The following is a 20,587-nucleotide window of genomic DNA, read 5'->3' as shown; positions in this document are numbered from 1 at the left end:
AATGTGGCCCTGGTGAGGGTGGGGGCGGGGGGCCTGGACAGGGGCCTGGCAGAGCGGCCTCCGGGAGGCAGGAAGGCCCTGGTCCCTGATTTGCTGTGTGACCTGAAACTCTGTGCCCAGCAGCACATGTCCCAGCTCTGGCATTCAAACCCTTTCCAAAACCCAAGTCCAATCAGGTCCCTGTGGACCTGGCCCTGGTACTTCTCAGCTGTGTGACCTTGGGCATGTTTCTTAACCTCTCTGAGCCTCCGTTTCCTCCTCTACATCCAGAGACAGTCCTAATGCCTGTTCCCAGGACAGAGAACACTGTGAGCAGCGGCCGCTGGCCTTGCCTTCATAACACCTGCCTTCCCAGGCCCTCCTGAGCGCACAAGCCAAAGTCCAGTGCCCCTGCCTGACAGACTTGGCCTCCCCATCCCCCGCCACCCCCTATCCCCCACCCCCGCCCCGTCCTCCCTGGTCACCACACACTCCGGCCCCTCCCTGAGCCTCTGCTGTCTCCACTCTTCCAGGCTGGGTTCAAAGGTGGCATTCTAGGCTTGGTCCCCCTGCTCCCCTCCCCCCCTCAGATCCACCGGCTAGTGAGAATAGGGGGCCACCAAACTGGACTCTGCACCAACATTTTGTGACTCCTTTTTTGGGGGGGGGCAGGGTACCAGGGATTGAACGCAGGGGCGCTCAACCACGGAGCCACACCCAGCCCTATTCTTTGTATTTTATTTAGAGACAGGGTCTCGCTATGTTGCTTGGGGCCTCACCAAGTTGCTGAGGCTGGCTTCAAACTTTCCATCCTCCTGCCTCCGCCTCCAGAGCCACTGGGATTCCAGCATGTGCCACCCTGCCCAGTGTAACTCCTGTTTCGACTCATGGCCAGCCCAGCCACGGGGCTCCCAGAGCAACCCCAGGCCACCCGCAGCAAGAAGTCCAGCTGGAAGACTCAGACACGCGGGGCTCAGCAGGGAAGACAGGCAGGTGGGCCGCTGGGCAAGGACCGCTCACGAGAAGAGCTACTGTTCACTAAGCACCTACTACGTGCCTGTCAGAGCTGGAGACTTCAGAACACGGTGCCTCTTCACCAGCGAGGAAACTGGGGCCCAGGGAGGAACAGGGGTGCTCAAGCCACGCAGACAGCGCAGTGGGAACGAGACTCGAACCCAGGTTCTGTGGGTGCTACAAAGCACAGAAGAGGGGCGCAGCCTGCTCCCCCGCATACAGCGCACGCCCAGCCCGGGCCCCTGCCCACCTGTTGAGGTCCAGGCCACAGCCACGGCCCAGGAGGGCTTCTGGCTTTCCCAAAGGCCACACGCTGTCGGAGGAGGAGGACGAAGAGAGGCCGGGGGACCAGGGCTTGAGCGTCACACTCCCTGGGAAGGAGAGTGAAAGTCGGGCTGGGCCTGGGAAGCAGAGCGGCCCAGGTTCAGGAGCGACCTTGCAGGTGGAGGTCCCGGGAGCGCCCGGCCCGCGGGCTCAGAGCTGGGGCAGGACTGAAGCCCCTCACTGCACGCCCAAGAGCAGGGGCCAGGACTGGGCACCGGAGAGCCTGGGAGCCTCCCAAGCAGGCCTCCTGTCTGGCCAGGGCACAGTGCAGCCTCGGAAAGGGGACACAGGCCAGGGGCAGCATGGCCCCTCCCACGATGGCCCTCCCCGTGCCCCAGGGTGCCCAGGGCTGTTACCTGTGATGTCCGACATGCTGCTGAAAGACCTGCTCAGAAAGGGCGGGGAGGGGACAGGAGATGTGACTCAGTGGGCACTATTCCCCACTCCCCCTCCTGCCCCCCAGCCACCAAAAGTCCCTCAACCCCCAAGCAAATACAGGCTGGACCTCAGTCAAGAGCCCAGGCGCACAGCACCAGTGCCACCCAGCTGCCCTGAAGTCACAGGGCAAGAGGTTCATGTCCTGGCCTGTCCTTCAAGGCCACCTCCTCCTGGAAGCCTCCCCTGACCACTCCCTCCCTCCCTCCCTCTCTACCCGTCATCAAGGCTCCCAGGGTGTCCCCCCAACTAGGCCACCCTCCTCCACACCTGTGATTCACTCAGATCAAACCCCCCCACCATCCCACCTCCCTTGGCAAAGGGCTAGATCAAGGGCCACCTGTGGGGGACAGCTGTGCTGAGGGACACACCCCAGAAGGCAGGAACCTCCTTCCCTTGGTCTGGGCCACCGGCAGAGGTGACAGAGGTTTTCTGGCCCCTCCTTGCTGCTGATGCCCAACCCCGGGGCACAGCCTTCTCCCTGAGGCCCGTGGCCCCCAGAAACACCCTCGCACCCTTGGTCCTGAGCATGGGCTTCCCCTCGGGTGACTTTCCTATCTGGAGCTGGGCCGGCCCACGCTGCCCTCTGCCTGCTTTCTTCCTGCCGCGCTGGGGATGAACCCAGGGCCCGAGCCCACGGGCCAGCACCCACCAGGCCTGGTCTAGCCTGACCCCCGACTGGGCCCTCCTGTGACTCCGTCCCCGAGCTCCAGCCATTTAGGGGAGGTGACACCTGGACCTGGCTCTGGCCCTAGGGCTGCGGGGACGTCTGTGCAGGAAAGGGCACCCACAGAACCTGGGCGGCCACTGCCACTTACCTCTTAGGGGGTTCAGGGTCCTCCTCGCGCTGCCGCCGGAGGATGGAGCCGGCGCTGGGCGGGAAGGGCAGGATGGAGAGCCGATTGATCTCCTTCTCGCTGTCGGTGGCCTCCTCCTGAGAGGCGGGGACAGGGCCGGGGTCACCCCACCGCAGCCCCATCCCAGCCCTCAGTGCACCCGGCCGGGGCCACTCCACAGACGAGCCCCGGGCACAGGAGCCGCTCTCCTGGCGCCCTGGCCTCGGCCACCACACGTGGCTCTGGGGGAGCTCAGAGAAGCTTCCTGGCCCCCCGGAGCCTGGGTCCTCCCTGTGAAGTGGGCAGCTGGCGCCTGGACACCACTCTGTGTCGGCAACTCTAGGACATTTTCGGTCCCCCCCCCATGTTTGGGTAGGTGGGCATCTTACCGAGGTGTGGGGCTCAGATCCCCCGCTGAAGGCCACTTCCCCGGCGGCTTCGGGGCCCACCAGCGGGGACGGGAACTCGCTGAGGCTCCAGGTGCTGCTGAGGTTGGAGCACAGGGAGTGGGAGGAGGCACAGGCCTGGAAGGGAGGGGGAGGAGGGAAGCCAGTGGAGCCCAGGCCCGCCACGGCATCTACCGGGCCAGGCAGGGACACAGCCGGGGCACAGGGAGCAGACACTGGCCCTCAGGCCGCCTTGAGGGGGAGACAAATTGCAAACCAGCAGATAGAAACGGAATCACCCCAAAATCACCCAAGCAGTGAGACAGCAGAAGGAAGGGGTCCCCACCCAGTCTAGAGCATCGGAACGCTCCCCAGAAGTCAGGCTGAACTGAGAACCAGGGATATGTAAGTGCTAAGTAGGCAGAGCTGGGGAGGACAGGCCGGGCAGGTAGAAAGCATGTGCAAAGGCCCCGAGGCAGGACTGTGACCCATTCCAGGAATTCAAACACTGAGAGCCAGAGAACCAGACTAGAGGGAAGGAGGGGTCCAACCTGCAGGGCCTCTTGACAATAGGAGCTCGTCTTTACCCAAGAGCAAAAAGGCCACTAAGGGTCTTAACAAGGGAGGGACCAAAGATCTGTGCCTCCTTCTATTCCTCCAGGCCCCACTGCATGGAAGCCAGGGCTCAGCTGAGCTCATCTATAGGCAACCCTGATGGGGAGGGGCACGGTGGCAGCCAGGGAACGAGTGTCTGATTTACAAAGGGTAGAAGCTGGCTCTGGGGCTACTTGGCTGTGTGAGCTTGGGCAAGTCCCCAACCCTCTCTGGGTCCTGTACAATGAAGGTCCAGACGAGCTGGTCTTAGACAAGACTAACATGGGCCTCGGGTCTCTGAAGCCCAGGTGCATTCCTAAAACACTCGAGGCCCTCAGCCACCAGGCCTGCCCAGGCCTGCCCAAGGACAGGCTTCAAACCCTTGGTGTCCCAGGAACGACCTCAAAACTCGGAGATCCACGTCCCCATCCCGCTCACCAACCCCCACCCCTCCCAGCTGAGGGGCCCCACTGCTCCAGAGCCACCCAGGCTCCGCCAGCACCCAGCCTTCCTCCTGGGACGCCCGCTGCCCACCTTGAGGCAGGGGCCGCCCTGGGTCCGCTGCAGCTGCGCCTCGAGCAGCGCCTTGGCGCCCTCCAGGCTGGTGCGCGTGCTCAGCAGCTCGTCCCGCTCGGCCTCCAGCTCCCGCACCTGCTTTCGGTACTGGTCCTTCTCGATGAGGCTCTGTGAATACTGCAGCTGGACCCTGTCTCGGCTCTGGATGGCCTGGGGAGAGCGTGGGAACACTGAGGGGCCGCCCTGGCTCCGCTCCAGGCCCCCCGACCTCAAGAAAGGGGTCGGTATCAGGAACGGCTGCTATCAGGCCTGAGTGCTGGGCCCTGTGCTAAGTATCAGATCATTTAACCCTCACTAACAGGATCAGGAACAGTATCATTACATCATTGCAGATGGGCTAACCCTGCAGCCGCGGCAAAGCTGGACTCCAACTCAAAACGTCTCCAGCAGTCCTACTGTGTGCCCTGGGCTTCGCTCCCAGTCCCGATCAGCGCAGGAGCCATGAGCCAAACCCACCCCGTTCCATCCAAAGCACTTTCCTCCACAATGGAGATGAGGGTCCCTGAGAGGCCGGCACATGGCCTGGTCCTGCCACTCTACGGCTCTGAAGGAGTTGGGGACAGAGGCCCCAGGGCCGGGAGCAGCCTGATGATGTATATGATTGCTGGGCCTCACCCCAGACCACCTGATCAGGACACCCCAAGATGAAGCCCCAGATCTGGGGCAATTCTAACATGTAGCCTTCTCTTCACGGGACTCAAACTTGGCCACAAATAAAACCCTCCATTCCCCCCCCCCCAACCCTCCCCCTGGCATGGGGAGCCAGCCTCCAGAAGGCAGCAGGGGCCTGGGGCCTCAGCCCACCCCACAGCCTCTACAGGAGGCGGGACTGCGGGGCCCAGGGACGGGGGCCAAAACTTCTCAGAATTCCTTCATCAGCAAATACTTGCAGGCACCTCCTCTGCGTTGGCCTTGTCCTTGGCATGGAAAGAACAAGGGATTCAGGCGGGTAGGACACCAGGACCAGCTTTTAAACCGACCCGGGGCTCAGGTGAGGCAGCGGGTTCTGGGCATGAGGAAGAACCCCCAGCCGCGCTCTGGCAGCAGCCTGGGGACCGCCTAGGACTCAAAGGGTGTGAGGGCTCAGCTCAGCTGCCGGGCCGCGTGACCTCAGGGAGGCCGCTGACTTGGGTCCCTGGGTCCTGAGCAACCAGGGCATTCGGCCTCCGAGGGCTCCTAGGCCCCAGGACACCAGACCTGCTGCCGCCTCAGGGCTTTGCTCTCCAGCGTGCGCACGGCCCTTATCCCTGGCTCGTGGCCTACCTGACCGTCCTACGGGGACCAGCACACCCTCACAGCCTCTCAAGTCCAGCACCGTCCACTCCCCCTCCTCCCTGGCGCCAGAACCAGCCGTGGGACCAGGGCCTGCGAGCGCAGACGGGCCTCACCTGGTCCCGCTCCTTCTCGATCTCCTCCAGCTGGGCCAGCACGGTGGCCATGCGGTGCTTGTACAGGTCGCAGTCTTTCTGCAGCGTGCGGTGCTTGAGCCGCAGGTCCTCCACCTCCTGCAGGTACTGAGGTGGGCAGGCGGGGCGGGCTCAGGCCACGGCGCCAGGGCAGGGGACGCCGACCAGCAGGCACTCCACAGGTCCAGGAAGAGAGGCCGGAGCCCTGGCCACGACGGCCCGCCTCCCCTCACTGGGCCTTAGCTGCCTCGTCTATGAGCTGGAGCTGACCATAATGGTGACACCCCAGGCCAGCTCGGCCTCCACGGAAACTGCAACCTGTGGCCACCGGACCCCTCTGCCTGTCCCCCAGCACCCGTCACCACCTGCCACATGAAAGAACTCCCCAGGATGACGTGTGGCCCCTGCTCCCCTCCCCGGCTAGGACTCCCCTCCATGGGAGCAGGGCCTGGGTTTGTTCACTAAGAGTCCCAAGTGCCACAGGGTCTCCTGTCAATGGCTGAGACAAACGGACGCAGAGCTCTCACCCCTGCCCAGAGATGCCTGGGGAAGGCTGCGGCTGGACAGGACCCCAGGAGCCAGGCGCCGACAGAGGGCGGCGAGGTGGGCGTCCACAGAGGAGGGCGTACCTTGTCGCGCAGCTCCTCCGCCCACTGCAGCTCGCCCTGCATGGCGTGCAGCTTCTGGCACAGCTCCTGCCTGCTGTCCTGCGCCTCCCGCCAGTCATGCTCCAGGATGTCCAGGAGGATGCGCTCGGAGCCTGGGGCCCCCGGCTGGCTGGCCTCCTGGGGACCAGAGTTCAGGGCCCCTCAGCATGCAGCCCTGGCCCACAGTGGGCGTGGGGACAAGGGAGCCGCATGGGCCTCAGCCCGACCCCACCCCGGCTCTGCCACCTTGGCCTGGGGCCCTGAGCTGAACCAGGTGCCCTGCGTGGCCCCCAGGGACATCTGGGCTACAGAGGCGGGTGCAGCAGCTTGGATCAGCTCCCCGGGGCCTCTTCCTGAAACGACCCCTGGCCACTCCCTCTTGCCCTGGCCCCCACCTGGCATCACTAGGGAAACACACAAGCCAAGGCCTGTCCCTCCCCCTCACTAGGGTCTCCAAGGGGCTGACCCTGGGCCCCAGATCCAGCCAAGACCCACCCAGCCAGGTACCCCAGCCCCATGATATGCGCCGGCTCCCACCCCCACTTCCTATGTGGAACCGGAGCCAGGACGAGGCCCGGCTGCCCTGACCTGCCCAGGGACACCAAGCAAGGCCTCGGGGGGCTCAACCTTCAGAGTCTCCGACTCCTCTACAAAGTCCAGGAAGCCCAGGGCCCTCTCCCCAGGAAATGCCCGCACACAGCAGCAGGAGCAGTGTCCCAGGACTCAGAGCCCTCCGGAGGTCCCCCACAGTCCCCAGAGTGATCAGGCAGGACGAGCAGCACCGTAAGGACCCTGGGCTCAGAGGCCAGGTCAGGCGGTGGGCCAGGACTGCACCCAGACCTCCGAGCCTGGTTCTGAACCCCTTGGCTGTCCAGGCCTCGCGAGGACAGGTGAGCAGCAGGGGCACTCCCCGGGGCTGCCCAGGCCACCCGCGCCAGCCCCCACCTGCTGGAGTCCCTCCTGCAGCTCCTGCAAGGACGCCGTCAGCCGCTGGTTCTCGGCCCGCAGCTCCGAGACCAGGTCCACGCCGTCCTGCTCCTGCTCCTTGTCCTTGTCCTTCTCCTCGGCCCCAGGGAGCGGCCCCCTGGCCCTCCGCAGCAGCGTACACTCTTCCTCCAGCCGGCTGACCTTCAGCTTGAGCTGATCCACCTAGGGCCCGGGACAGGGGTCATCCCAGGGAGGGGCCGCGGGGAGCCACTGCGAGTTGGGGGCGCTGCTCCCAGATTCCCACAGGGGCCCTCGCGGGGGTCCTCCAGGGACCCCCCTGTGAGGAAGGGCTGGGCAGCTCAGATGAGGGGCTAATGGGGCGGAGGAAGGTGGGCATCAGCCCTCCCGGGTAGTAGGTGGGTGTGCTGCACTACAGCCCCCCCCATCTGCCCCCGGTCCTGAGACACTGCATGCAATCAACTTAGCCCAGGATCAAGGTGACACAGGAGGGCCACCTGAGGTTAGGGGACCAGGGTCTGGGCCCAGCTCTGCCTCAACTGCAGGGGGCCTTGGGCAAGGCATGGCCCCTGGCTCTGCCTCCATCTCATCTGCATCGGGAGGAGGGAGGGGGACAGAGGTGGGTCTGAGGGTCTCAACCACCCCAGGAGCCGGCATGTCCCCTCCAACCCCAGCTCCAGGTGCACCCTCAACAAGATCCCGCACCACAGCCGCAGCAGAGGCCTCGGGCTCAGCCGGCCCCGGCACCCCAAGGTCCAGATTTCGGTTTCACCACCTTTAGGCTCCACCTGCGGAGCCAGCCGCCCAACTCCCTGTGCCTCAGCGTCCTCCTCAGTAAAATGGGGCCAGCCGGTCCCCTCCCCCACACCCCAAAGTTACTCCAAGAATCGAACGAGACAATGAGTGGACAGACGGTGACAGCCCCCACGGATGTGACCTGGTGACTTCGATGGTTTCATTAAACCCCAGCAGGCGGCCACCAGACGGCTGTGTGGCCCAGGGGAGGCTGGGCAGCTGGCGATGGCCGCTTGGCTGAGGGCAGACACGCGTGGCCAGCCTGCTGGATAGCGAGCGCGCTCGGCCACTGCGTGTAATCTTCCAAATTCCTGTGGTCCTGAGGGGGCCAGATGCCATGAGAGTAGAAGCAGGTGGCAGGCCAAAAAACTGAAGTCATTATTAGGGACAGTCACAGTGACCTCTGGGGCTACGCTCTGAGTGCCAACGTCTGGTGTCTTTTAGGAGAGCCTGGCGCATCTTGGAGAGTGACCTGCTCTTCCCCAGCCCTCAGAATGGCGCCCACACCCTGCGGCTCGGGAGGCGGGGCCAGGCAGCCCATGAGCTCCCTAAGGCGCCTCCTCCACAAAGAATCACAAAGAAATCCCTGAGTCCACATCTCCTTGCACTCACAAAACATGCTTTGTGACCCACCAGAGGACAGTCTCAAAGGCAGGCCTGGCCACGCCCTTTACGGTAAAGCACAGCCTCACTCCACAGCCTCCTGGCTGACCCTCGGCCAGCTGGCTTCCCTGATGAACTCAGAGCACTGGACACCTGCAGCTCCTGCCAACACCAGGAAATGCAGGTACATTTAATCCCAGGGCACAAACTCACTTAGCACCAAATGACAGCACTGGTCCCCTCGAGTTTATGCTGCTCAGAAATAACGGCTCATTAAATTCGCACCTTATAAAACACAGTATTAAAACACAACCGCCACCCACTGCCCACAGGGGAGGGGACCCACCTGCCATGCCCAGCACCACGGACCATTCCGTTAAAATCCAGTCACACGTGCACACCCACCACGGCAGGGGACCCAACCACAAATCGACCCAGACCACACCAGGCCAGGCGCGGCCTCTTCCAGGCCACCGCAGCGCCCCCCCCCCACCGCCCAGTGCTGGCCTCTCTGAGCAGCAGGTTCTTTGCTAGTCTAGAAAAAGAGGATCCCCTCTGGGTGAAAAGAGGGGATCCCACTTGCCACCCAGAACCCCTCAGTGATGCACAGGACAAGGTCAAAATTTTTTCAATCTTGGGAACTTTGAAAAAGGCTCTAATCAACTTCTCTGTGCCTCAGTTTCCCCCTCCAGAAATGGAGACGACAGCCGAGCCCCCCGCCCTGCAGCACAGGGCTGCTGTGAAGGGAGAGGGTTTGTGCCCAGAAGACATTTAAAACGAAGCCTGGTGACCCGGGGCGCTTTATTGTATTTTGCAGGGTGCGGGTACCGGGGATTAAACCCAGGGGCACCCAACCACTGAGCCCCATCCCCAGCCCTATCTTGTATTTTATTTAGAGACAGGGTCTCACTGAGTTGCTAAGGGCCTCACTTTTTCTGAGGCTGGCTTTGAACTCACAATCCTCCTGCCTCAGCCTCCCAAGCTGCTGGGATTACAATCCACAGCACCCAGCCCAGGGTGCTTTATAATTGCAATGTCATCCTCATCTGTGACCTCTTGCTGAGGATGGGTAAACTGAGTCCTGGGGCGGGAAACCTCACCCAGACCAGACTGTTCATTAGTGGCAGAGCCAGGTCTGGGACATACATGGTGGCCCTGCCCACCACCCTTCAGAAAGCCTCCCCCTCATGCCAAGCACCAAGCAGAGTCCTCACCATCATCTCACAATAGCAAACTAGGCACCGACACCCTCAAGTAGGACCAGCTGCCTGGACCCTCCGACATGTAACCTCAACACTCTGATCAGGACTCCCCTTTCCAAACCTCAACCCACCCAGCAAGCACCAAGCACCCAGTGCCCCCCACACACCAACCTTCATTCATCCACAGGAATCACCACCCCCAGCAACAACCACTGGGGGCCTGTCACCCCAGCCACTCAGGAGGGTGAGGCAGGAGGATCACGGGTTCAAGACCAGTCTCAGCAACTTAGCTAAACCCCATCTCAAAATAAAAAATAAAGGGGCTGCTGGGGAGAGAAAAAGATCGCGCTGTGGAGTCCCACACAGCACTCCAGGAAACAGCCTACTGTGTGCTGCTGGCCCTGGTATTAGCTCATTTGTCCTTTGGACAACTCCCCGTGGCGGCTGACACTTGTATTGTTCCCTGCTAAGACCCCATAAGAAGTCACAAAATTGAGCTCGGTTTCGGGGCCTGCAGGAGGCCACCTCGCACTGCTGGAGAGGATTAGGTGAGGTTTCACTGGACAGGGAGCAGACAGAACAGCATCCTGGGAAGGAAGCCAGCACCACTGCCAGGTGGCCCCAGTTCAAAAGCAGGCCGCATGCCTCCTGGCCGGGAGACCAGGAGCGATCCCTGCACAGTCTGAGCCTGAGCGTCTGTTTAGCAAGGAACCTGGTGCACGGTGCTCTGGGGAGGATTAGATGACATGACGCGTGTAACTGTGTGGCACCTCGACGGCACTCGATCATCACAACAGGCGTGGCTCCAGCCAGCAGATTTTCAGCGCTGTCTCTACCAGGCCTAGCACCTGAAATCCCTGGGCTCACAGTCACTGAGTCCCCACAACCCGAGGTCTCTCCCCCGGGCACTGTGCACATGGGGGCGAGGTACTTTCTGGTCATGGAGGCTGTCCTGTGCACGGAGGATGTTTGAAGGCCTCTACCCACTAGATGCCACCAAGGCAGAACGTATTGGAGCTGGACCCACCGTTTGAAAAAACGAAGCAAGAACACCGGGTTACAGCAGGCCCAGGGCGGCTCAGGGACGCAGGCTGCCTTCCCGGGTGCCACGTGTTCCGCAAAGGTCACCCCTCCGCACCTGCCCCAGCCCCGGCCCCACCGCCTACCGCCAGCTGCAGGTCGCGGCTGCGCAGCACGGCTGAGTTCTTCTCCTCGCTGAGCTGGGCCAGGCGCATGGCGATCATGTAGTTCTCGTCCTTGAGCCGCAGCAGCTCCAGGCTGCCCGCCTCCCAGTCCTCCCGCAGCCGCTGGCAGCGCTCCTGGGTCTGCTGCTGCTCCCGCAGCCGCTGTTCCAAGCCGGCCCGCTCCTCCTCCAGCGCCCGGCCCCGAGCCTGCAGCTGCTGCTCCCGCTGCAGCTGGCTCTTGCGAGCTTCCCGCAGCCTCCGCACCTCCGTCATCAGGAACTGGGTCAGGCCCTCGGGTCCTTCCTCATCTGCCAGGACAGGAGACAGGACACTCGGGGGGGACAGCAGATTACACAGAAAAAAACAAGCGATAACACGAATAGAGAGAGATCCTGGAATATATCTTTGTAATTTGAGGATAGAGAAGACCTTCCTAAACAAGACACAAGGGGCTAGGGCTTTAGCTCAGTGGGTAGAGTGCTGGTCTCGCAGGCACAAGGCCCTGGGTTCAATCCCCAGCACCCAAATAAATTAATTAATTAAATAAAGGCATTGTGTCCATCTACTAGAAAAAGTATTTGGAAAAAAAAATATCCTAAACAAGACACAAAAATCCAAACGTTACAAAAGAAAACAGACAAATTCATATAAAAATCTTTAAATCTCTGAAAAAATGAAAGATATAACCATGTTAAAAGAAAATCAAATTAAAATATAACATATACAACAAATGACTCGGTTGTTATATATAAAGAGTTCCTACAAATCAATAAGAAAAAAGCAAACAACTGAATAAAAATATGGGCAAAAACTATCCATAAGCATGTCCCAAAATAAAAGTGGCCAACAAACACAGGGAGAAAAGATCGATTGCCACTAACATTTGGTGACTTCATTTTTTTGCACTAAATATACACCTATGTCAACTCTATAAGGTAAATACTACTATGGTGTCCATCATTGCCTGACATAACATTTAAAATATACATACTCCTTGAGAAAGTCTATTTCAGAAACTCTCCCCAGTTTAGAAAGTGAGAATTGCACAAAGATGCACACACAAGGTGTTCTCAGCACCCCACAACAAAACTGGAAAAAAGAACTAGATGTCCATCAACATGGGATGGGTCACATGCATTAAGTGACAAGTTCACTAATGAACATTACGCATATACTTAAAACAAGGGTAACAGACATGGAAAAATCACAGAAATAAGCCATTCTGAAAAACAGCCAGATACTGGACAACAGATGCCACCCCAGTGTGTGCGTGTGTGTGAACGCTAAGACAGGGGAACTCACAAAAGTGCCACCTGCAGAACAGAGCTGGAGGAAGGAGGAAAGATCTAGCTTCTCTTTTTACTGACATCACCTGGAGCCTCTAAATTCTTTACATACAAAACTATAAGCCCATGTAGGCTGGCCAATCAAGTCTGAAAACAATACTGGGCAGAGTGAGGTTAGGCTACACAGGTGGGCTCTGAACTCGGACTAACTGGAGTAGAAACCGAGCCCCACCCTCAGCCAGCCACGGGCCCCTGGGAAAACCACGTCAGCCTGTGCCTCAGTTTCCCTATCTGACCAAGAGGAATATCAGGGTGCCTCCCTGTGGTGCAGAGGCTCGGTCAGATCCACTCACCAAGGATCATGGAGCAGCGCTGGGCGGGTTCCCGGCCCGTTAGCAGCCTGAAGTGCTCCGGATAGTAGAACTCCAGTGCTTCCAGGAAGGCCTCATAGCCCCTCTTGCCTCGGCAGCGCAAGATGTCCATGAGTCGCCCTGTGGGGTGCACCCAGGGGTCAGGATGAGGGCAGCCCCCACGGGCTGCTTCTTCCCCACCATGCTTCAGGGCCCACGTTCCCCAGATTTCTGAGCTGATGACACACTCACAGGGGCCTGTCCCAACAGATCAGGGAGGAGAGCCGTCTGCCAGGCCAGGAGAGCCAGAAACCCCCTCCACAATGGCACCTGTGGAGCAGCGGCCAACACCCCCGCCCCACCCCCACCCACAGACAGATGCCGGTCAGCAATGGCCCAGAGAAACCCCTCCGTCCCCCAAAGCAGTATTTCTGCCCTTAGCCAGAGCCAGAATTCCACGGTGGGACTCCAGTGCCTTTGCCAGCTGTAGTTCAAAGACACCCCGCGAGGGAGGACCCCCATAAAACCGAGATGGGTCTTGAGCCCTTGAGGAAAAACAACTCTCCAAGGAGCACGTGGCACACGGGAGGGGGCAGGGGAAAACAAGAAGGCCAAAAGGCACAGGAGAGATGCCAAAGCCACCAGCTGTAACCAGGAGGTCCCAGGTCTAGCGGGCACCAGCAACCACATCCAAGCCTCTCCTCTAATGTGGGTTCGGGAAGTGAGAAGGAACCCCAAGGTAGGCAGACCCCTGACGGAGTGGGCCCCGCGACCCACCGGGCAAGAAGAGTGGCTCGGAGGAGATGGGAGGTGGGCGCCCCAAGCAGCCCACTCCACGGACGCGGAGACTGCAGCCCAGGGAAGCAGAGCCCCGGCCCGGCGCCCCAGGTCTCCATGCGCTCCACCATCTCCACAGAGGGGGTGCTGGAGAAGGTGGCTGCCTGGGAACCCTGCCTAGGGCCCCAAATTCCAGAGAAAAGCCCAGGGAGTCATCCAGGCTGAGTCAGCAGGAGAGGGCGGGCCAGGGGGACCTGCCGCTGAGTCACTGGGGCCCCCAGGGCTGCCCTGTCTTCTTCCGCTGCCCGCCAGCCAAGAGGTCACCCAATCTGGGTTCAAATCTCAGCCCTGCCACTTCAGTGAGGTTGTGACCCTGGGGGAGACTGAAGGGAGACAGTAAGGTGGTGTCTGGTGAAATGAATGACTACATGGAAAGTGCTCAGAATGAGGCCATGCTAGTGACAAGGCCAGACCTTATCACTGTGGGACTGCCCTGTAGACACATCTTCCAGGGTCAGGCCTTCAGTCTTCTGATCAGACCCCCCAGGTAGGTCCTCCTTTCATCCCATCCGTCAGATGACCTGGGGTGGGGCAGGTCACAGGGCTGGTGCCTGAGGACCCTGTAGACGTCCCTGTGGTGTTGCGCTCCTCCCCCACCTGCCAGCAAGTTCTCTGCCCAGGGTCCGTGCCCAGCCCCGTTTGGTGACCTGGGGACCCGAATGAATGGACCCAGAGGTTGCCCTGAGGAAACGGCCCGCCCACCACGGCTTCCCGTTATGTTTCTTGCAGCAGAAGAGGAAGCAGCCCTGGGCTCGGCACAGGGACGTCGGCTGTGCCACCGAGGAACCGGCACAGCGGGCACAGCGGGCGGGGTCGGGCAGAAGGAGCGGCCGGCAAAGAAGTCCCGGAAATGTCACCCTCGGCTCCTGAAGGGAGCCGTGTCCTCGCTTGCTGTAACTTGCAGGTCCGCGCCGTCGGCCGCTGGCCCGGGTCGCCGTGACTCAGAGCCCCGCCCCCGGGAGGGGCGCAGGTGAGTGGGCGGCGCCGCCCGCGGCTGCTGACTGGTGGCCCCCGTCCGCGAGGGAACCCGGGCTTGCGTGAGACGGCGGGCGCCCTGGCCCTGAGCTCAGGCCTTCTCACGCCACCCTCGGGGCACCTGTACTATTCCAGGGACAAGGGACAGGCCGAGGCTCAGGCAGGGCGGGGTCAGAGCTGCCAAGTCCTCGTCGGCCACCGCCAGGACCTCATTGTCACTGGACTGGGGGGAGGGGGGAGCACATGCACCTTCTTCGGCCCCGTTTTTCCCACTTGTGATACCGGAGTGACCTGAGTGACATGAGCCACAGTGTGACGTGGGGACAGGGGTGCGGGTGCTGCTTTCACACCCGTCTCTGGGCCTGAGTCTCCTCATCTGTACGTGGGGAGGATGGGGTGGTCCTGGGGACCTCATGTGCTAGCTCACACCCGGAGCCCAGTTCGGTGCCCCGCACACAGTCCGCGCCCAGAACAGCCTCCTGCTCAGGTCCCCAAATCCTCTGAGGTTCCAATCTCCTACATAACACTGCATGATATTTGCATATGGCCCGCACACAGCCTTCTAGATACCCCAAATCATCTCTAGATTACTTATAATACCTAATAAAATCAACCATTGCTATTCTCTATCATTTTTAAATTTGTATGACTTGACTCAGCCTCCTGAGTGGGAGGCCTGAGGACGGTTCGCTGTGCTCAGGGAGTGTTCCATTGCTGAATTGCAGTCCACCACCCCCCACCCACCCACCCCCCCACTGGTCGGGAATGAACCCAGAGCCTCCAGAAGGCTAGGCCGTGCTCTACCCGGAGCCACAGCCCCAGCATTTGGAGTTTTTAATGTGAACTTTTTTTCCTGACTGTTTTCAACCTGAGGTCCGTGGATGTGGAACCCGGGGATGGGAGGGGCTGGCTATACAGGCTGCTGTGATCCCCGCGACCCTGCCTGCTGGGACCACCAGCAGCCATATGTGGCAGCTCTGCCCCCAACTTCCTGCACCTCCTGGCCCCTGGCCAGCCCGCCTGGACTCTGACCTGTCCCCGCTCCCCTGTCTGGAATGCTTTTCCTCCTCTTTCTCATCAGAGGCTGCCTCACACTCTCGGGATCTCTGCACCTGGGTCCCTGCTCCCCTGTGGGAGGAAGGACGGTGCCCGGCTACTCCGTCTCCACCCTGCTTTCTCCTCGGTCCTTTCATCAAATGTCTTGGTTCTTTTTTGTTTGTTTTTGGAGAACTGGGGATAGAACCCAGGGGTTCACTCATGCTGAGCAGATGCCTACCACTGAGTTACACCCTTAGCCCTTTTTATTTTTTATTTTGAGACAAGGCCTCGCTAAGTTGCTGAGGCTGGCCTCGAATTTGCCATCCTCCTGCCTCAGCCTCCTGAGCCCCTGGCATTACAGGCGTGCACCTGCTGTTTTGAGTACTTTCCATAGATTAATACTGTGAAGTCTCAACCCAGACCTGTTCAAGAGCCCACTACTATTTCCCAGACTTTATACATGAGGAAACTGAGGCTCAAAGTCAGGTCACTTGCCCAAAGGCAGCCACTGGGAAGTGGGGGCCTGGGATTTGAACCTGGTCTGGTTGTGGAGTGGAGGGCTTCCTGGGAGAGGCGTGGGGAAGCCGGGTCTGGAGCAGTGAACAGATCCCTGACCCCTGACAGGGGAGCACATGTCTGCTACAGGGAACTAGGAATACCCAGGGGTTGCGGCCTGGGTGGAGTCGAGAGGGCGCTGGGGAAGGAGGTGCCAGGTGTTCCGCTTCTGTGTGGCTTCTTCCGGGGGATCCACCCAAAGAGAGTGTCGAGACCAGCCAGGGGCCTCTGTGTGGCTCAGGGATGTGCGCTGTGTGGGAGGCTGGGGGACAGCCCAGCCCGGCTCAGGGAGTGTCAGTGGGGACAGCTGGGGCTCCTCGGTCTCTGGTTTCCACTGTGAGGATCTGAACTTGCCTGGGGGCATCAGGACAGCCAGCTTCCACATGGTGGTTTCAAAGAGTCGGAGGAAGCCTTGCCTTTTATGATCTGGCCTTGGAAGCCAGCCAGTGTCACTTCTGTTATATTGGTCGAAAGAGTCACAAGCCCACCCAGGCTCCGGGAAAGGGGCAGACCGGAAAGAAGGCCGTCCTCTGGATGCAGGAGTGGCAAAGTCCTGCAAGAGCGCATGCGGGCCGGGAAGTTTTAGGAAATGCATCCAGTCACTGCAGGTGGCTGGGCTGGATCTAGGTGTCAGCCGTGTCCATAGTGCCAGCTGCTCTGGAGGCTGAGGCAGGAGGATCGCAAATCCAAGGCCAGCCTCAGCCACTAAGCAAGACCCATCTCAAAATAAAAAATAGAAAGGGCTGGAATGTATCTCAGTGGTAGAGCACCCCAGGGGTCAACCCCAGGACTGTAAGGAAGTTTTTTTAAAAGGTGCCATCCATGGAGCCCGTCTGCCGGGGCACAGGGGATTGGATCTGCAGGGCTCTGGGTAGGTGAGTGAGGAGATGGCCTTGCACCTCACAATATATTTTTTTCCTTTTTATTTAAGTGTAAAACACAGGAAGGTACAGACTGTAACTCGGTGGATTTTTTTTTCTGTGCATGTCCTGGTGGCCACCACCCAGGTCAAGATTCGGACTATCCCTGCACTCCAACAGCCTTCCTCACAGCCTCTCCCAGTCAAGACTCCCCCTGGGGCCACCGTCCTGAACTGTCAGGGATTAATTTCACCTAGTTTCAGTCTTCCTATAAACAGAATCCTACAGGGTATGCTTTTTTTTTTTTTTTTTGGTACTGGGGATTGAACTCGGGGCACTGGACCACTGAGCCACATCCCCAGCCCTATTTTGTGTTTTATTTAGAGACCAGGTCTCACTGAGTTGCTGAGGCTGGCTTCGAACTCACAATCCTCCTGTCTCGACCTCCCCAGCCTCTGGGATTACAGGTGTGCTCCACTGCATCGAGCCAGGGTATGCTATTTTGTGTCTGATATATTTCATTTGCCATCTTCAGTCAATGAAACTCTTTCACGTAGGTGCATCTTTTTGGTGATGGGTCATTTTCGTTGCTGTATAGTATTCCTCTGAGTGAATATACTGTTTAGTGGGCATTTTGGTGGTTCCTGTTTGGGGGCTCTAAAAAATAGTGCTACTATTAACATTCATGTTCGTTTCCTCTGGCAAACACAGATAAGCCTTGCTGTTGGCTAAACCTCCTGGAGCATCCAGATGGCTTAGTCATAGTGTAGGTACAGGCTCCGCTCCAGGAGATCTGCCCACCAGCCTTGCGACATCCTTGCACCCCGTGATTTCATGTGATTGGTGGCAGCCAGCAGCAGGCACCAGCAGCATGAGTTCCAGTCCCATCTTCGGTGATACTTGAGGATTCGGGTATTTTTAAGCTCAGCCAATCTATTGGAAGTGAACCCAGGTTTTCTAATGAAATCTTGCTGAGAAGCACACCACTGTGAACACAGATCAAAGGAGAGGTGGAACAAAACCAAATACGGGGACAGCAGGGAGCCTGGGGTTTTATCTGATTTTGTTTACTTTATATCCTACCGGGCGATTTTGTAGCATTCAATTAAAAGCAATGCTATAAAGCTGATATGAGCTTTTCTTTTTTAATATTTATTTTTTAGTTTTTGGTGGACACAACATCTTTATTTTATTTGTATGTGGTGCTGAGGATCGGACCCAGCGCCCCGCGCATGCCAGGCGAGTGCGCTACCGCTGAGCCACATCCCAGCCCTTATAGCAGATTTTCATGGAAGAACCTATTTGACGATCGTAAGCAGCCACCTAAGAGGTGACTGAACTAAATGACCTCAAGATTAGAGAAGCCGTGGGAAGGACTCGCTGCACACTGTCCCCTCTGCAATTAGAATTAGACCTGAACAGCTGAAGGCTGGAGGTGGTAGTGGACGCCTGTGTTCCCAGGAGCATGGGAGGCTGAGGCAGGAGGATCGCGAGTGCAAAGCCAGCCTCAGCAAAAGCGAGGCTCTAAGCAACTCAGTGAGACCCTCCTGTCTCTAAATAAAATACAAAATAGGGCTGGGATGTGGCTCAGTGGTCCAGTACCCCTGAGCTCAATCCTTGGTACTAAAAATAAAAAAGATTAAAAAATAAACATACTTTTCCCATATGATCTTGCAATCATGGTCCTCGGTATTTACCCAAGTAAGTGGAAAACTCGTGTCCACCCAAACACCTGTGTGCCCGTGTTAACCGCAGCCTCCTTCATAGTTGCCAGAACTTGGAAGCGGCTGTACGTCCTGCCGTGGACAGGGTTGGGTGGGGGTGAACTCTCGTACGAGAGGAAACTTGAATGCTCTTTGCTAAGTGAATGAAGCCGAGGACACGCTGCAGGCCGCGTGATCCCAGGCTGTGGGGTTCTGGAAAAGGCAGAGCTAGAGACAGTAGAAAGATCCGGGGCGGCGGGGGGCTTTGGGGAGGAGGAGAGGAGGTGAGCACAGAGGGTTTTTAGGAGGTGACCCCATGTTGGGTACAGGCCATGACATGTTTACCAAAACCCGAAGCCTACACCCCAGGGGTGAAGCCTAACATAAAAGACCAGCCTCGCGAGGCAACCACAGGTCCCTGGGTTCCCGGGTCCGAAGCGCTCCATCAGGCAGGTGTCCCAGGAAGCTGTGCATCACGGCCCAGGAAGGGCAGTCTGAGCCATCTCTGGGCTTCCTGCTCCCTGATACTGTGAACCCCAAAACGACTCCAAAAACTGAAGCCTAAGTTTACGACAAAACCATTTATAAGAGCATCAGAAAAACCATCAACTTCCACCAGGTTCAGAGCCTCCTGCCTGTCATCCTCAGCACCTCGGGAGGCCGAGGCAGGAAGATGGCAAGTTCAAGGCCAGCGTCAGAAATTCAAGGAGGCCCAAGCCACTTAGGAGACCCTGACTCAAAATAAAGAAAGGAAGAAAGCTGGGGATGGGCTCAGTGATAAAGTGCCCCCAGGTTCAATCCCCAGTACTGAAAAGGAAAGGAATAATAATAATAATAATAACAACGACAACTTCCTAAGCATAAATCAAACAAAAGGTATGCCAGACCTCAACACCAAAGAGAACCTTACCATGCCTTAGTCATCAGGAAAACGCGAATCCAAACCACAGTGAGATGCCTCCACACCCACCAGGACCGATCCCCAGACCAAAAGGTACAACAAGGCTGGCCAGGGGGTGAGGGACAGTGCTGACCCTGGGGTGGGAACCCAAGGCGCAGCTCCTTTGGAAGAGAGAGGGCAGCTTCCCCCCAAGGGAGACCTACGGGTACCCCGCGACCACGGAGGGTGCGGGCCACGCCCCGCTGTCCAGCCAAGGAAAGGAAAGACGTCCTGACGCCTGCCCCCCAGGAACCCCGGACACAGCAGGCCAAGGAAAGAGGCTGACCCGACCCAGAGGCCACCGAGTGTGGGGTCCACCACGGGGGGTCCGGCACAGAGACAGAAGTGATCACCGGTTGCCAAGGGCCAGGGAAGGGGCGCGGGGGACAACTGTGACTGTGTAAGGTTTCCTTTGGGGCAAAAAAAAAATTAGATTAGATCATGGTGACGATGGCACAGCTTGGGACTACACTAAGAACCTGCTAAACTGTACACTATGAACAGGTGGGTTTCACGGTGTGTGAGTCGTATGTCAATTTTAAACATCAATTGTGCGAAATTAAATAAGATCTAAAATCAAGGGGCTGGGGATATGGCTCAGTTGGTAGAGCGCTGGCCTCGCAGGCACAAGGCCCTGGGTTCAGTCCCCAGCACCACAAAAAAAAAAAAAAAAAAAAGGACCAAAAATCCAGGGCTATGTAGTGTTCATGAACTAAAAGACTCAAGAGGTAAACGTGCCAATTCTTCTCAAATTATAGATTTAATGCAACTCCCTCAAAATTCCAGCAATTTTTTTCCTCCTGAAATCAATAAGTTGATTCTAAAATATACATGGAAGCTGGACACGGTGACCACACACCTATGATCCCCCAACTCTGGAGGCTGAGGCAGGAGGATCACAAGTGCTAGCCTCAGCAACTTAGCGAGGCCCTGTCTCAAAACAAAAATAAAAAGGGCTGGGGATGTGACTCAGTGGTAGAGCACCCCTGGGTTCAATTCCTAGTACCAACCCATTAATCCAAAGGCTGGTGAGGGGGACGTAGAACAGAGGTGTGTAGGATACACATATACAGTCCACGCGCACTCACACACACACACACACACACACACACACACA

At 58.5% G+C, this 20,587-nt stretch overlaps 1 protein-coding gene and 1 long non-coding RNA gene across 2 annotated transcripts in view; one reads left to right on the top strand and one right to left on the bottom strand.

The window, feature by feature from the left end:
• Positions 1-13,461, bottom strand: part of Card10 (caspase recruitment domain family member 10) — a 23,469-nt gene extending 10,008 nt beyond the window's left edge. Inside the window, exons 1-11 of the mRNA XM_015482735.2 lie at positions 13,340-13,461; positions 12,566-12,703; positions 10,909-11,234; positions 7,143-7,346; positions 6,180-6,335; positions 5,533-5,658; positions 4,103-4,294; positions 2,978-3,112; positions 2,571-2,686; positions 1,674-1,702; positions 1,244-1,394 (exon numbers count right to left, since the gene is read on the bottom strand). Of these exons, the coding sequence (XP_015338221.1) occupies positions 1,244-1,394; positions 1,674-1,702; positions 2,571-2,686; positions 2,978-3,112; positions 4,103-4,294; positions 5,533-5,658; positions 6,180-6,335; positions 7,143-7,346; positions 10,909-11,234; positions 12,566-12,695 (1,565 nt within the window). The 5' untranslated portion in view covers positions 12,696-12,703; positions 13,340-13,461. The remainder of the gene's footprint in view (positions 1-1,243; positions 1,395-1,673; positions 1,703-2,570; positions 2,687-2,977; positions 3,113-4,102; positions 4,295-5,532; positions 5,659-6,179; positions 6,336-7,142; positions 7,347-10,908; positions 11,235-12,565; positions 12,704-13,339) is intronic.
• An 8-nt stretch (positions 13,462-13,469) lies between these two features.
• Positions 13,470-17,956, top strand: LOC125616432. The gene is made up of 3 exons (XR_007347062.1): positions 13,470-14,369; positions 16,899-17,116; positions 17,212-17,956. It is a non-coding gene; the product is annotated as an uncharacterized LOC125616432 (long non-coding RNA).
• The last annotated feature ends 2,631 nt before the right edge of the window (positions 17,957-20,587 follow it).

The sequence above is a fragment of the Marmota marmota genome, unplaced genomic scaffold (assembly GCF_001458135.2).
Source record: "Marmota marmota marmota unplaced genomic scaffold, marMar, whole genome shotgun sequence".
Classification (NCBI taxonomy): domain Eukaryota; kingdom Metazoa; phylum Chordata; class Mammalia; order Rodentia; family Sciuridae; genus Marmota; species Marmota marmota.
The sequence above is the reverse complement of the archived record's forward strand: the minus strand, read 5'-3'. Positions and strand labels throughout refer to the sequence as shown.